The 14,606-nt window shown below is 59.1% G+C and overlaps 9 protein-coding genes across 9 annotated transcripts in view; 3 read left to right on the forward strand and 6 right to left on the reverse strand.

Moving 5' to 3' along the window:
* Positions 1-433, forward strand: part of SPRG_19696 (hypothetical protein) — a gene marked incomplete at both ends in the record, with an annotated part of 1,030 nt that extends 597 nt beyond the window's left edge. The window contains 3 exons of the mRNA XM_012344130.1: positions 56-101; positions 145-202; positions 254-433. Of these exons, the coding sequence (XP_012199520.1) occupies positions 56-101; positions 145-202; positions 254-433 (284 nt within the window). The remainder of the gene's footprint in view (positions 1-55; positions 102-144; positions 203-253) is intronic.
* Positions 434-475: 42 nt separating this feature from the next.
* SPRG_04908 (hypothetical protein) lies at positions 476-3,255 on the reverse strand (the record flags this gene model as incomplete). Its single annotated transcript, XM_012344047.1, has 12 exons — positions 476-818; positions 869-1,245; positions 1,296-1,451; positions 1,501-1,579; positions 1,625-1,743; positions 1,795-1,860; positions 1,916-2,272; positions 2,320-2,409; positions 2,457-2,542; positions 2,587-2,935; positions 2,981-3,046; positions 3,094-3,255. 12 exons carry the CDS (start codon positions 3,253-3,255, stop codon positions 491-493), a joined length of 2,235 nt encoding a protein of 744 aa, XP_012199437.1. The 3' UTR covers positions 476-490.
* A 515-nt stretch (positions 3,256-3,770) lies between these two features.
* Positions 3,771-4,668, reverse strand: SPRG_04909 (hypothetical protein; the record flags this gene model as incomplete). Its single annotated transcript, XM_012344048.1, has 3 exons — positions 3,771-4,105; positions 4,195-4,480; positions 4,516-4,668. 3 exons carry the CDS (start codon positions 4,666-4,668, stop codon positions 3,771-3,773), a joined length of 774 nt encoding a protein of 257 aa, XP_012199438.1.
* Positions 4,669-5,068: 400 nt separating this feature from the next.
* On the forward strand, positions 5,069-5,821 carry SPRG_04910 (hypothetical protein; the record flags this gene model as incomplete). Its single annotated transcript, XM_012344049.1, has 2 exons — positions 5,069-5,337; positions 5,380-5,821. 2 exons carry the CDS (start codon positions 5,069-5,071, stop codon positions 5,819-5,821), a joined length of 711 nt encoding a protein of 236 aa, XP_012199439.1.
* Positions 5,806-7,164, reverse strand: SPRG_04911 (hypothetical protein; the record flags this gene model as incomplete). The annotated part of the gene is made up of 6 exons (XM_012344050.1): positions 5,806-5,969; positions 6,019-6,081; positions 6,136-6,155; positions 6,204-6,933; positions 6,981-7,094; positions 7,138-7,164. 6 exons carry the CDS (start codon positions 7,162-7,164, stop codon positions 5,856-5,858), a joined length of 1,068 nt encoding a protein of 355 aa, XP_012199440.1. The 3' UTR covers positions 5,806-5,855.
* A 215-nt stretch (positions 7,165-7,379) lies between these two features.
* SPRG_04912 (hypothetical protein) lies at positions 7,380-8,165 on the reverse strand (the record flags this gene model as incomplete). The annotated part of the gene is made up of 1 exon (XM_012344051.1): positions 7,380-8,165. One exon carries the CDS (start codon positions 8,163-8,165, stop codon positions 7,380-7,382), a length of 786 nt encoding a protein of 261 aa, XP_012199441.1.
* Positions 8,166-9,248: 1,083 nt separating this feature from the next.
* On the reverse strand, positions 9,249-10,082 carry SPRG_04913 (hypothetical protein). Its single transcript, XM_012344052.1, has one exon. It carries the CDS (start codon positions 10,075-10,077, stop codon positions 9,340-9,342), a length of 738 nt encoding a protein of 245 aa, XP_012199442.1. The 5' UTR covers positions 10,078-10,082; the 3' UTR covers positions 9,249-9,339.
* A 2,016-nt stretch (positions 10,083-12,098) lies between these two features.
* Positions 12,099-12,332, reverse strand: SPRG_04914 (hypothetical protein; the record flags this gene model as incomplete). Its single annotated transcript, XM_012344053.1, has 2 exons — positions 12,099-12,252; positions 12,310-12,332. The coding sequence occupies 2 exons, from the start codon at positions 12,330-12,332 to the stop codon at positions 12,099-12,101; spliced, it is 177 nt and encodes a 58-aa protein (XP_012199443.1).
* Positions 12,333-12,454: 122 nt separating this feature from the next.
* Positions 12,455-13,886, forward strand: SPRG_04915 (hypothetical protein; the record flags this gene model as incomplete). Its single annotated transcript, XM_012344054.1, has 8 exons — positions 12,455-12,594; positions 12,647-12,715; positions 12,763-12,851; positions 12,900-13,046; positions 13,090-13,547; positions 13,589-13,633; positions 13,687-13,762; positions 13,816-13,886. The coding sequence occupies 8 exons, from the start codon at positions 12,455-12,457 to the stop codon at positions 13,884-13,886; spliced, it is 1,095 nt and encodes a 364-aa protein (XP_012199444.1).
* Positions 13,887-14,606: the final 720 nt, after the last annotated feature.

The following is a 14,606-nucleotide window of genomic DNA, read 5'->3' on the forward strand; positions in this document are numbered from 1 at the left end:
ACACGGCCACGGGTGCGACGCGGCCTGCCTGCATGTCCTCCTAACCTTTCGGTAGAACTCTTCATGCTCACGGACACGTCGCCCAACCGCGAAGAGACGTGGTACGCATATCGAACCTCGCCTCGCGCGCTCATTTGCATGTAGGAAGTTCCTCGATCGCCGTGTCGAAGAAGCCATCGCGCTCGGCGAGGTGCCGCAGAACGTACGTCTACACCACCGTCGTGAGAAAACGCGCTCAGATCTGAGAGGCTAGGCGGGCGACATTGCGGGCATGGTGAGCATTGGTCTGCAGTCGCTCTTGTCGACGGCGGCCGCGCTCGCGGGTCCGCTCTCGTCGCAGGTCGTCGCGCAGGTGGCCCACCAAGTCCCGAACCCGCTCTCGTCGCTCCCGACGATGACGACACCGCGCCCGCCGACCGAGCCCAAGCCGTAGACAGTCCATTCTTTGCTAGACAACTTCTCCACACTACATACACTCTCGGTGTCTTTGCTATTGTGACGAGTTGGTTGGGCTCGAGAGCGTGTCGGCGCTGGTGTCGGGGCGTGGGGTCGACGCCAAGTCTTCGTCGAGGAGCGCCGTGAGGCTGTCGACACGAAGCACGACCGGTGATGCTGGGCTCGACGTCATGTCCCGGCGGCTCGGCGGCGCCGTCGACGGTCGGCGGGGACGTCCATTCGCCGGCGACCTCAAGTCGAACGGGTCGCGTGGCGGCGCCATAAGCAGCTTTTCCCGGTGGTGCAGCCGGTCGTAGACCATCGTCTTGTCCATCTGCGGCGTCACTGGCCGCTGCATGACACCCAGGACGTGGAACTCCTCCCTAGTCGTGCGCAACGTTTGATACAATGCTATGGACAACTTGTCTTTTACCGCAGTGCGAGTCGCAGCGAGAGCCGCGAGGTCATGGGGCGGTCACGCCACGACGTTGGCACTGGCGCCGTGCTCGTTCGAATGGGCCGGGCCGTGTGCGGGCGCCGCGGACGTTGGGGCGGGCGCTGGACGGTTGCCACCGTCAAGTGCTGCATCTCGTCGTCGAGACACTGCAGAAGCGAGTCGTCGGAGAGTGGTGTGATCTCTTCGGTTTCTTCGATCGTCGCCGGCACCGCGTGGACGTCAAAACTTGTGCTCTCAGATGTCGGTGCTGATGATGTGTCCAGAAGTTTGGTTGTCGGACGCCGGCCTTTCCAGAGCATCGACTTGCGACTCAGGAGTCGCCGGTGTTCGTGCTGCGCATGGAGCTCCGAGAGCTAGTCCGTCCTCATTATACAAGACAAGTTGTCCATCATATAACGTGTACCTCCCGGTCTTTTTCTTGTTGCATCTTGTTGGCCACTTCAATGGACGTGATGACGACGCTGTGCACGGAGCCGCAGTGCACACGTAGTGGCGCCGTGCCCGAGAGTGCGTGGACGACCATTGGGAGGTGCGCGTTGCGATCTTCGCCCAAGCCGAGCTACCGCAATAATCCAGTTGGTCTCTAACATGGACGAAACTTGTCCAACCTGGCCTTCTTCGCCGAATCCCCACGCAAAGACGCAGCCGTCGTCACCAAGTGCCATCGAGTGCCACTCGCCGAGTGCACTAGGTCGACGCGATGAGGAGAGATCATGACGACAGCGTATGTACATGGCGCGAACACATTTTCCCTCAAAGAGTCGCAGGCGCACGGGCCGAGGCCTATCGATCGTCGTGCCATCCCCCACTTGGCCGTAGTTGTTGCCACCCCAGAGAAGCAAGTCGCCGGCCTATGCCATTCAAAATCGATAGTACAAGAATCGAGGCGGGGGCTTGTTAACCTGGGTGAGAAGCGCCGTGTGCATCCCACCGGCGGCCACTTCCTTGACGCGAACGTCGGCAAACATCTAAAGACATCGACAACGAGATATGTGCGAGGAGGCGACGCGCTGAAGAGGGTACCTCGAGCGGTGTCGGAAACGTGATGAAATCCGTCCGAGGCTTTGAGAGACCGAGCCGTCCGTTGGCGGTGTGACCCCACACCAGCACCTGCGTCGGCGTCGAGGCGATCGCGTGGTAGGTGCCGGCAGCGAGGCGCTCGGTATGCTGCAGGTGCGGGTTGAGTGTAAAGTGCCGTCGAGTGACCATGTCGCCGAGTCCGAGCTGCCCCGCGAGGTTGCACCCGGCCACATACACGTGGTGGAACTGCGAGATGATAAACGACTGGTCGCCGCCACACACGATCGAGCTCGCCGCGCACGGAAGGTGCTTGGCGTGGATCGGGACGTGGTACTGCTTACCCTTGAAGCCGACCCCTAACTAGAACAGCAGAGCATTTCGACGTCAAGGCGCGATGGCAAACGTACTTGGCCGTAGGTGTTATCACCCCACGCGAACACGCGGCCACCGTCGACCGAGCAAAGCGTGTGGTTGGCGCCACAAGCGACGTGAAAGACCTAGATCCAGACTCGATCCAGATGTGGATGCTAGAACGGTTGTATACTTGATGCTGCACGAGTGAAGCAACGATCGCCGGTACTCGGACGTTGTCGACGTGGGCCTGACCCAGTTGCCCTTCACTGCCCCGTCCTACCTTCCGTGAGATGAATCGATTACTTGTATCATTGCGCTACCAAAGCAGTAGAGGTGCGAGTTGATGTCGACAATGGCCGAGTGTTCGCGGCCACATGCGATTTGAACGGGGAAGAGCCACTTGCAGCGAAGCGGCGTCGGCGTGCACGCAGCGGTCGGTGTCGCCGTTCCGAGTCGTCCGTGCAAGTTGGAGCCAAAGGTAAAGACAAAGAGAGAGTCTTTTCGGAGGATCTGGACCGTGAGGGTGGTCACGGCACAGGACGTGTACCGGGTGTCGCAGTGTTTCGTCCGCTTGACGCGGTGCTCGAGCTTGAAGCGCTGCAAGTCGACGTCGTCTGTGGCGTGGACGTTGATCTCGAGCGGCTTGCGGTGGGCGCCTGTAAACATGACCTACGCAGAATGGATCGCCGATGCTCTCTCAAATGCAGGATGTACCTCGGCGGGCACCACGGAAATGCCAGGCACGTTGGGAAAGCTAATGGATACGATGACGCAGTGGTGCTAGGATAGCGAGATTGGTCGCCAAGCGGTGTGGAGAGGTCGTGTACGGGAAGCGGCGGCTTGGACAAGGAGAGTTCGTATTTGGTTTCGCTGCCGCGACGCAGCCGAATGCTGCTGACCGACACGAGCACCTTGACGTCGTCCGCGTGGCGCTTGGAGCGAGCTCGGGGCACCGGCACCGGCTGTACGGTCGGGCGTCGGTCCACCATGCCGGCCGTTTTGACGCCGTCGTAACTGACTCCTAGCCTTTCTGCCCTGCTACGAGTACGACGCGAAATTGAGCATTTTGAATGTGGTCTGGTTGATGACAGCAGTGCTAGAGGAAGCCTTGAACGCATGCGAAAGCTCTGCAACGGTTTGTGAGAAATGCAGCACGAGTAGAACGAGGCCGAGTATGAGGCTTTTTACGTAAGAAGCACCGTCATTATCTTTGGGGGCTCGGAGCAAATATCTTGGATCTCAATTGACGTTATAGTTGTACAGCTCGACGATGACGCCGAGGTATCATGGCGTCGCTAGCTCTTGAAGAGACCACCGCGGGCGGCGTCAAGCATTTCTTGAAACCGGGGCGTGTCGATGGGCTCGGACGACGCGGAGAGGGAAGAGGTGAACGAGGACGCCATCTCCCAGCTGCTCGGCGCTCCAAGCAGACTGTTTGTACTGCGCACCTCGTGCTCCGTACGACGGGCCTCGTGCACGTTTGATGCGCAATAGTTCGTGGCACTCAGCGCATCGCGCGGAAGCCCACTGGACCGGTGGCTGGAGCCATGGGACGCGCTGCTGTCGCGGTACCACCCGTGTTGATGGCGAAGATCAACTCGGAGCTCTGGAAGCGTGGCTCGGCCTGCTCGAGCTCGGACGGTTTGTAGTCGTCGTAGCAAAAAGGGCTGTCGGCCGGGAGATATGTCGGGGACGTGGCTTCGTCTTTCATCGTCAGCATGCGTCGCTGCAAGACGTCTCGTCGGTACTGCACGAGAAGGAAGAGAACGAGGAGGCACCCGGCGACGTCTGCGGCGATGATCCACGGCGTTGACGCCGAGGCATTGGAATTGGGGCCACCTACTGGCGTCATGAGACGACGAACGTATTTTTTTGATAATGCGCGTACTCGTGGTATTGCCAGTCGAGGACGTCGATGTGGGAGTCACGGTCGTTGGCGGTGTCGTTGTAAGGGTAGGTGTCGTTGATGGCGTCGACGACGGGGGCCTTGACGGCGCGGGCGGATCGGTTGTTGCTGGCTTGGACGTCGTCGTTAGTTTCGGCTTTGGTGTCGTCACGGAAGGATGCGGTGTGGCGGGGAACCTTGTTGTGGTGATTGGGGAGGGCGCGGCGCTGGAGCTTGTGGGTGCGGGTGACGGCGGCTTCGATGAAGGCGCCGGTGTCGGCGAAGGCAAAGGCGATGGTGGCATCGTCGAGCTCGCCGACGGCGTTGGACTAGGAATCGGCGGGAACGGCGCGGGTGTCGGTACTGTCGTCATGGCAGGCGTCATGATTGGCGTCGGCGTCGCAGAGGGGCTTGGTGCCGGGCTGGGACTCGCCGTCACATTGGTACCTGGTGACCACGCCGACGTCGGGCTGATCGAGGCTGGTCGTAATGTTGTCGGCGCCACCGTGTCTGCCATAGCGCCTTGATGCGCCATCATGCATGCTACCGTAAGCAATTGTAGCCCCCACATTTCGTGATGTGTAGTGTCGTGGCTGCGGATCTCAGACTGGTGGCGCGGTCCTTGCAGCGCCACAAGTCAGCGGCACCAGCTGTCGAATCCTACGGCTCTCTTCATAGAAGGAATGATATTGCTGCGCCATTTTGCTGCGCCTTCATCGTGGTAATCTCCAGGGCCGCGAAATACGCGATGGAACTTGTAGCGAGCGCAGTTGTAGAACCACTAGGTTCGAATCCAGCGCCTCCAGACCACATGTTTTTAAATAAAGCAACGTGATTGGTGGATTGCATGATTGGCATCAAATTTCGACCAATCACACGTGTGCTTGCTATATCAAGCACAACTGAAACGACCTGGCATGGGCAGCGGTGTCTCCACGATCGCCGGCTTCGAAGCTCTGTCGCCCGCCGACCAAGCCGAAGCGCAAGCCCAGTACGAAGCTCTCGTCACCGATGGCGCTTCGAGCGAGACGGCGATGACCACCATTCGGGCCAAATTTACAGCGTCGACGGTGCACATTGAGCTGCCGCAGCTCCTGGACGCGATTGCAGCCGCCGTGGGCCGAGGCAAGACGCCGCTGGTGATCGACGCCAGCGACCGCGTCAATACTTTCTTTAGCTACCGCCAGTGCACGCTTCTCGATGGAAAGAAAATGGCGATGGACAAGAGCATGCGCAAGGTACCGGTGCCTGAGATCATGGAAGAGGCGCGGACGCGGCTTGTCGGAGCGCTCAAATGCGGTCACCCGATGGTCGTTGCCATGAGCCAATGCGTCGTTGACTTTGCTAAAACGTTCAATGACGCGACGCTGCCGGTCGACGTGACTCGGAACGGAACGCTGGCGTTCTTTCCGAGCGACCTCGTGTGTTCGAATGCGGGGAAAGGGCTTCTAAACCACCTCGATGCGCTCTACCGCCCCCACGACATGAAGGACACGAGCAACGTCCCGCTCTGTCGCAACCCAAGTGAGTTTCACGTCGTGCTGACATCGAATTTCACACACACGGACTTTGAAACGTACCTCTTCAAGCCCGAGATGGGTCTGCCTCTGCCCAAGTATCAGTACGAGTTCATCCTTGTGCAACAAGAAGCCATCGAAGAAGATTTATAATTGCTTGTATACAATGCGTTGTGGTCAATAGTGTCTACTTGAGCCGTAGCGTCCGATGCTTGGGCTTGCAGTACGCCGCCGTATACTCGGTTGTATACAAGTGTCGCGGGTGCACGATCGGATACCGAGGGTGCAGCATCAGCGGATTCTACAAAATGGCATGACAATATTCTCCATTTCCAATAAAAGTTTCATACCGTGTTGCGATGTCGTTGGGGAAAAAAGGGCACGACGATATGACTCGGGACGCGATGGACTCTCTACAGTAGAGTACGCGTACAGCCACGTCGCACCACTATAGTTGTGGAGGCTACCTCTGGCTTGGGCGTGACCGCTACAACTTTGTGTGCACTGTCCTTTACAGTGTTCACTGGAGCGGGACCGGCGCTTGCAACCACCTTTGCGGCGACGTTTGCCTCGTGGCTCGTCGATGCCGCGTCTGCGCTCGCAACCATGGTTGGACCCGGTGCTTTGTTGGCTGTCGATGGAACCTCCTTCGGACTGTCTGTCGTCGGTGACGCCGTCGTCTTCTGCAGCTCCGTGCTGTCGGTCGAACTGGCCTTTGATTTGCGGGACCGCGCTCGGATTTTTTGCAACAGCTGCATCTTTTCCCGCGCGAGACGCTGCTTCAAATGGGCTTCGAGCGTCGCTTGCAGTTTGGAGCGACCGACCATCGGCACTTCAAAACGCACCTTCTTGGTCGGCTTGGTCGTTGCAATTATTGTCGATGGTTTGAGCACCATGGGTTGGATGCCCTCGGGTGTCGGCCGCTTATGCAGAGGGTGCATTGGCAGTGGGTGCACGGGCATCGCCGGCAAGACGGCCCGACGACTCGATCGTAGTGGTGGTGGCGACAGCATTGCGGCCAGCGGCGGGCCGAGCGCCTCGGATACAATGGGTATCGTGACGGCGCTTGGCTGGTCGAGGTGCTCGATGTTGGCCTTGCACTGCTGCCGACGCTGGCGCGTGAGGCCGTCGAGGCGATCGCTTGTCAACGACTGCTGCAAGCTCGCGGCCGACGCGCGCAGCTGCTCCAGATGCATCTTGGTCGTGCGCTTGAGCTCGTCGTCTCGCGAGAGGCTGTCGGGCGACGACCGGCGCGGCGACGTCGCCTACGCCAGAGCCGAGGTCCTGCACACGTCGCTTCCGGATTCTATACCCAGGCAAAATAGCTCGGTGCTTTCTCGGTTTCGTGCTCCAGCGGCTTGCCGGCTGCAGGCAGAGGCGCCACCGCCATCGTGTCGCATGGCGTGGCCACCGCACGGAGTTGGCCCTACCGCCGATTTGCATGCGCGACGGGCCATACATGCCAGTACCTCGGCTTCCTTGCTGCCGGACGTCATTGCCACTGAAAAACGGTTATCTCAACGGCCGCAGCAATGTTCGAGGTTGCCAGCAGGGTTGTCGCAAGCATCATCAGAGGATTTCCAGAGATCCAAGCTGGTACAATGCAGTGTCCCCGAGCAGGGCGAACCCACAATGTCATCGAGAGAAAAGTGTTGATTTTATGTATTCATTGACTCTGTCTTAATTCAAGACAGAGTCTCCCTTAAGACTCTTAAGGGAGATTGCTAATGCTCTCGTCTTCGCTCATCGCATCATTGTCGGCGGCGACGGCTTCGTCCGGATCGCTCGCGGGGTTGACTTCCGCCTCCTCTTCCTCGGGCTTGTTGTTGCGACGCGGCTGTGGTGAGGCGCCTTTGGTCGTCTTCTTCCCGTGATGCCGCAGGAGCTTTTGTCCTTGACGCAAGACAGGCGCAGCTTCTTTCACTGCAACACCGAGCTCGGGGCTCACGATTGCCACCGCCGACTCGACTTGCTGGAGGTTCGTATTGGCCGCCGCATGAAGGGTTAGCCGGCGGAATGCGGCGGCGCCGCAGCCTTCCGACATGGCCTTGTGCCACACGCCAGGCGAACTCGCACCGCCCGAGGGCAAGCTCTGCAACCCCGTGCGACCGAGGCGCTCCGAGAGGGTCTCGTACCACGCGTCGCACTCGTCGCTGTCGGCGAGCGTAAACTTGAGTCGGCGCGTGCCCGTGCCATCTGCGATGAGGCCATGCAGCAGGTCCGGCGCATACGCAACGCTCGTGACGCGGAAGACACCGCGCGGCTTGGCCATTGCGCGCTCCGAGACGTAGTAGAAGAGCGTGTCGTCGTGCAACGCCATGATGCGGCGCTTCCAGTTCTTGACGAAGCTGCCTTGCTTGCGCACGTAGCCGCTAAAGTCAGGTGGCCCCGACGGCGCTTCGTTGCCACTGCGGCTCGACGTCAGCATGTCGTGGAGGTCGAACTGCCCGGACGCTGCTTTGCGGAAGCCCGCGGCGACGTTCTCAAGCAAGGACATCAAGGCCAATTCAAAATTGAGCTCGGTGCGAGGCCGATCACCGGCGAGATTGACGTTCTTTCGACGCGCACGTCGAATGACACGGCAGGTTCGAGGATGACAATGGACGCATCGCCACATCACGCTGCGTAGGTGTGACCGTTGGTCGCATACAGTGGTGGGGCACTGGGTGTGAGCCTAGCCCACGTCAACACCACTAGGCCGGGACAAGGCGATGTGTGTTTGCATGTTTAGTCCTACGGGAGAAGCCCGTTGATGTGGGACTGTACAGCCTTTGACAGCAGTCTGTAGACGTAGCTTAGCTGTCACTTTCCGTTCTGCACTATAGTACACTAGCCGGTGTTTAGGGAGTACGGCCTCCCTCTGTCTGGTGTTTCACGTTTTGGTTGTTGCCAGGGAGCGGAATCGGTCACAAAGTCGACTTTAGTTGACCAAGATCTTTTGACATCTGACAGCCTCGCGCGTGCCGAGCTAGTCCATCCGACTGTTTGACCGAGGCTTGCAAGCGACCTCAGCCGTCGCATCGCTGCCATGACGTGGCAGGCGCAGGAGGCTTGAAACTGGCGACATGCAGTGTCGCGCGCTCACAGACACTGTCTTCAACAGTATTTTTCTAGTGTCTGTATTACAGTGTTCGTGTAAACAGGCAGTGTTTTAGACAGTATCCATGACACTGTTTCCTCGACATCCCCTCAAACGCTATTAGAACGGCGTGCAATGTTTCGATCCACGATCGCATCCTGCACAATGATTACCTGTAGCTGATGCTGCATGTATTGTACGTTAATGATAGACTGTGCCAACGCTAGTCATTGTAAGCGCTGCTGGCAGGTGCGTCGCCGAGACCCGAGATCGCATCTGGTACAGAATCTAAACCCGTATTCTATCCGGATCGACGACCACCGCGGAAGCCGCAACTCGAGAGATTCGGTCTTTGCTTTGCAAAAGTAGCCTGCTTCCTGGCACAGTAGTGGTACTTGAAGCCGCTTGAGGAATCTGCCACCGCTCTGCACCACCACCCATGCCTGTCCGTCAAGATGACAGGAGGCTACGTATAGTACTCGCCAGCAACAAGCAGTACGAGGACAAACACCCATCGAGTAACAATCAATCAAACTAGCTATCGGTAACTAAACGACGACGACTGCAGCACACCGCAAGACATGGAAAAGGACTAGGCGCTCCAGCGACGGTGCTGCGTCTTGTGGGCAAAGCAATCTTTTCGCAACTGCGCGAGCTCGGCGTCCATCGCCGCGGTCGCCTCGCGGGAAAGCGCTAGCCGGGGCACAAACACCGCCGTGCCGAGCCGGCGTGGAATCGCTCGACCCGCAATCGAGCCCGTCGCGAGCTTTTTGGAGACGCGCATGGGGCTGCAGCAGAGCTTCTCGGCGAGGAACCCGCGCAGCGTCGTCCCGGGTGGCAGGGCCAGCGCGCCTTGGACAAAGTACTCGATGAGCTTGGCAGCATACAGCTGCTCGTAGTGGAACCAGAAGCCGCGCGTTTCGCACTTGGCAATCGCAACGACCTTTTCATCGATGGCCGGCGCCACATGCCGCGGCGTCAGCGGCTCGACCGCCCGCTGGAAGAGCGTCTCGGCGTGCACAAGTCGCTGGAGCGTCGCAACGTCTGTATCACGGACGGCGCGCGGCTCAAAGTGGCAGCGGCCAATGCTTCGCAAGTTGGGATACGGCAAGGATGCAATCTTCTTGGAGACGCGCATCGGTGCGCAGTGGAGCTGGCCCGCCACGTAGCTCCTGAGCGACGTGCCCGCCTCGACGGTCGCGAGGAGGCCGGTGAGGAAGCACTCGATGAGCGCGAGCATGTAGCCTTCTTCTTCGGGCAGCCACACGCCACTCCGCTCAAGGATGGGCGCGTCCGCATGATCGGGCGCCAGTAGCCGTGCAATGTCCATCGTGGGTCCAATCCAGAAATGGCGAACGACGAGGGCCAGCGCGACCCGTGCCCTAACCCCAGACCACGACGGCAATGGCTGCAGAGAGGCGGTGCGCCGCAGAGATATCAGAAGGCCTTTCCTCCTTGCCAAATAGGCGTAGCAACCCTGATGGCGCCACCCACCGCTCCATCGTTGCAGCAGGTGAGTCCACTCTTGAGTAGCAACGCGTCGCTTGCAGTAGCAGCAACTACGACTCGCTTCTTCGCACGCACCTGCGAGAAGCAAGTCGACGTGCGTCGCATGTTAAATCGATCCAATCGCCGGCGACGCCACGCGAGGTGACAGACGGCTGGTCCACCAAAGGAGTAGTAGTCCGACGAGCCCCGCAGCAGGTGACAGACTTGAACGGCAGGTGCGGCACTCGGAAGGTCGCTCGGGTGGTACTACCGCGCAGCACGATCGGCGCACCGACGAGCCCGCCCGCCCACAGTTGCAGCATGCTTTGGCCGCCATGGCGTGCGTTCTTGCCATGACAGAATGGACCGCTGGCGGCGCCATGAAGGTCGTCGCCTTCGCAAAGCACTGCATCCCACGGCTGGAAACATGAAAAGGAAAACAGAGTACGCGACGCTCCGGTTGCTGCGCCATGGCATGCTCCTTCTGGCTCCATCATTGGCGATCCAGAAACCCAACTACGGCACTGGCGACCGTTGCAAAGGTGCGATGTGCAGATGCACCATCGATGGCCCATCACCAGCCAGCGCCCGCTGCATGGATGCCACACGCGTGTCGACGTTAACCCATCGCATACGTTGGCACTTGGCCCGCATACGAAGGGTACCCGATCGAAAGGTCGTCGCTCTTGAGCTTGATGCCGTGTTATCATCATATGTGCCAAGAAGCAGCGCCTGGCAGGAGCGCGCGCTCGAGCGTTGGCCGGCCTTGCGCAGCCGCTTATGCCTGCGACTTGACCACGCACTTGGTGTGGATCGTTGTGCCGTCGGGGAAGAGTTAGAGCCGAACGGGAACCCCATCGTTGACAAACGACTCCATGTACTTTACCGGGCAAGAGAAGGATGGAAGGCCTGCAGACAAGCGGTAGCCTCGTACGCTGAGTACGCCACCGAGCGTACCGGCGCCAATGACAGAAGTTTGAGCCGCGCCATGGTCGAGCCCATCTACAGAGCACGTAGCGAGCTCTGTATGCTAAGCGTAAGTGATGACACGGCACCGACCACGCGCACAACGAACAAATGCAGCAGCAGTCGTGCGTCCAGACGGTGTGTATCTGTCGCGATGACTAACACTGCTGGAGGTGTCAACTTGGTCGTTGGCCACCGCGATGATCGGCGAGGTCGCACCGCTCGCCGCCCGTCCCGCGTCGCCACTGCACGCACGCTCATCCCGCGTGTACGAGCGCGGCGTCTACCTCTGCGCCCACGTGGCGGCTGGAAAGAGATCGCTTATTCACTCGACCCAGTCGACGAGACCCTGACGACGGCATGAGCCGCGAGCGAGGCACATGGAAGCCGATGCAATGCATCGGCAAAAGCGCGCGCGGCAAGAGCAGCACAAACGTCGACGCGTACATCGCAGCAAGGACCACATGCCACGCAGCAGCATGAGGCAGGGCCGGCCATCTTGCCCTTTTATCCGGATGGCCCGGATGACCCAGACGCGGCATAAGATCTGAATATGATAGCGGAATCGCCCAGAATGCTTCGCAGCCAGCGGCCAGTGTGGTCAGCGGCCGAACGACGCTGAACCGTTGAGGCAACAACTCGGCTACGTAATCACTTGTGATGGAGCACCCGCCACAACAACGTGCAATCGTGCGGCTTGCCCTGCAACGCCGCCTTGCTACTGGTCCAATGTACAATGGCTACTCGAGCGACCGTGCCATGTGAGCGCATTGGCTGCAACAACGTCGACGAAGCGCCAGCGTCACTGGACGCGGCTGCATCCGAAGCCTCTTCACCTGATCAGCGAGTGCCACTGCGAGCGCCACGGCAGCCTTGCCGTCTTCTGCCACTTTGCCATTACAAGGCAGACTGCAAAAGCGTGTCTTGCGTCTGGACAAGTGCGCCCATCGGACGCACGCACCGCCGAATCGAACCAGCCAGCGTCTTTCCAAACAGTGTATTTGAAAACAGCGTTTTGTTGCGCCCGATGAATTCCGCGCCGCTGATTTCGCTACACGCTGCATCGTGTAAAATACACATATACCACGTGTGTGAATCTATTTCACACGTAGAGAGGCTAATCCGGACCATGAAATGTGTGAAAAACATAATCACCACGGTGGTGTTTACGTGTAGCGACGTGGAATTCGATGTGCTTCGATCGAAACTCCAAACTGCAATTTCAAAACACACATTTCCCACTTTGCACTGGAATGGACGCCAGCGTTCTGCGGCTCGGCGCGACGCTCGGCGCCGTATGGATCTTCCTCAACATGGCGGTCCTCAACCTCTACCAGCTCTGGATCATGGCCTTCAAGCCCTTTGGCCGGCGCTACGCCCGCCAGCTCATGGGGTACGAGCAGCAGCCATCCGCGCTTTGGAGCTCAGGCATGGTGGCACTGTAGCACGCTCTGCTTCCAGGACTGGATCGACTTTACCGCCTTCTACTCGCCCTCGGCCACGATGGTCGTCACGTACGCAGCGAAACGTTGCGCCACCACGTCTCATGCAGCGTATGTAGCGGCGACGCCATGCCCAAGGACACGAGCGTGCCCGTCATCTTTATCGCCAACCACCAAGTCGACGCCGACTGGTGGTACATTCTGCAGCGTACACCTCGCATGCAATAATGGCACGACGGTGAGCCAAAGGTTGTAGTGATCCAAGCCCACGGCGGTACGCCCAACGTCAAGATCGCCATGAAGGACTCGCTGGCCAAGCTGCCCGTCTTTGGCTGGGGCATGTACATGTTTGAGACTCTTTTTCTGCGCCGCGACCTTGCGCACGACAAGCCGCACGTCCAGCGTACGTGCCGATCTCGCTTGCTGGCGCCCATCGCATGGTGTAGAGTACATGGAGTCGTTTGTCGAAGACGCCTTTCCCGTCTGGCTCATGCTCTTCCCCGAAGGCACGACGATCCACACCGAGTACGTGGTCAAGTCGCAAAAGTTTGCAGCCGCGCAAGGCCGGCCAAAGCTCGAGCGCGTGCTCTTGCCTCGTGCCGCGGGGCTGCAGCTGCTACTTGACGCATATGCCAACACGGACATCAAGCCCGAGATCTACGACGTCACAATCGCATACCCAAGTTACTCGGGCGAAGTGCCCACCTACGAGATGGGCTACAGCCGCCATATCGACACGGAAGTGCCGTCCATGCAGCACGTGCTGGCGCGGACGCACCCGGAGAGCGTCCACTTGCACATCACAAAGCATGAATTTAACGACGCCAACGCTAACGTCGAAAGCTTCCTCGACAAGCAGTGGCTCCGGAAGGAAGCGCTCCTCAACGAGTTTATTGTACACCAGGTACGACGCCTCTCCCTACGTCACACCAAATAGCCGCATAGGAATTTGCATCGGCCGCGCCGTCTCGCCGCCAAGTCACGCCCGAGGTAGTCATCATCTTGCCAGTGTCATTTGCTGGTTGGTAAACGCATTGCGGTAGACCAACATCTGGGGCACGCTGCGTCTCTGGGCGGGCGCCGCCATCTCGCTCGTGCTGCTGCCAGTCGCGCTGCCCTGTACGCCTGCGTGGATGGGAATGCAATCGCATACCAACATACGATGTGTGTAGGCTTGCTTCTCTGCAGCACAGTCGCTCATGTCCAAAACAAGACGCGCACCAAGTCGACCAAGTCGGCCTAGTACCATGGAGAATCCAACATACTACTATGATAGAATCGTGCAATGACGTCGTCAACGCAGAGCACGGCGATGGAGGAGCAACTGGTCGTAGAACCCAAATGACCGACGGCCAAGTGCAAGACCCAAGATCGCACCGCTGGACGATCTTAGGTCTCCCACTTGGCCGATGGTGTCTTCAGTTGGAGCCGTCAGTTGTCGTGGTTGATGCCAACTCATCGTTGGGTAGCTCATTGCACAGCAAAAGAAACAGAAGCTAGGACCTGGTCACCTTGATGGCGCTTGGTCGTCGTAGGTGTATCTGGACAACGTCGGGTGAGCGATCTGGTCCGAGCGGCGAATGAGTCTTCCAGATGATCAATTACACCCATATCTTGGGCGCTCGTACATGTAGCTAGTGAAAAGAGGGCGACGTCGTCGTTCGCAACGTCCGTCATCATGGGATTCGTACTGCCTCCGCCAAGATGCGCTACGCTGCGGTCGAAACCACTTATCCGGGGGCTCACGCTCCAAGAACGCCTGTTGTTGCAACCCATCACGTGGTCAACGGCTGGTTCTCTCAAGCAGCCGAAATATCGCTGTAGTCAATCGACATCACCAGCGCGCCGCAGTCGATCGAGCTCCATGACAAGCCTCCCCCTTCCCGCTTACTGGCTTATATGCCATGCCCTTGATGCTGTAGCCGATGGCTCAACGTGTAATTAGCTCATGCCTTACGATGTT

Source organism: Saprolegnia parasitica (genome assembly GCF_000151545.1).
Source record: "Saprolegnia parasitica CBS 223.65 unplaced genomic scaffold supercont2.16, whole genome shotgun sequence".
Classification (NCBI taxonomy): Eukaryota; Oomycota; class Saprolegniomycetes; order Saprolegniales; family Saprolegniaceae; genus Saprolegnia; species Saprolegnia parasitica.

What these genes read in the sequence shown, in the direction of transcription:
- SPRG_04913 (XM_012344052.1), bottom strand. Translation starts at nt 10,077, where the DNA reads ATGGACATTGCACGGCTACTGGCGCCCGATCATGCGGACGCGCCCATC.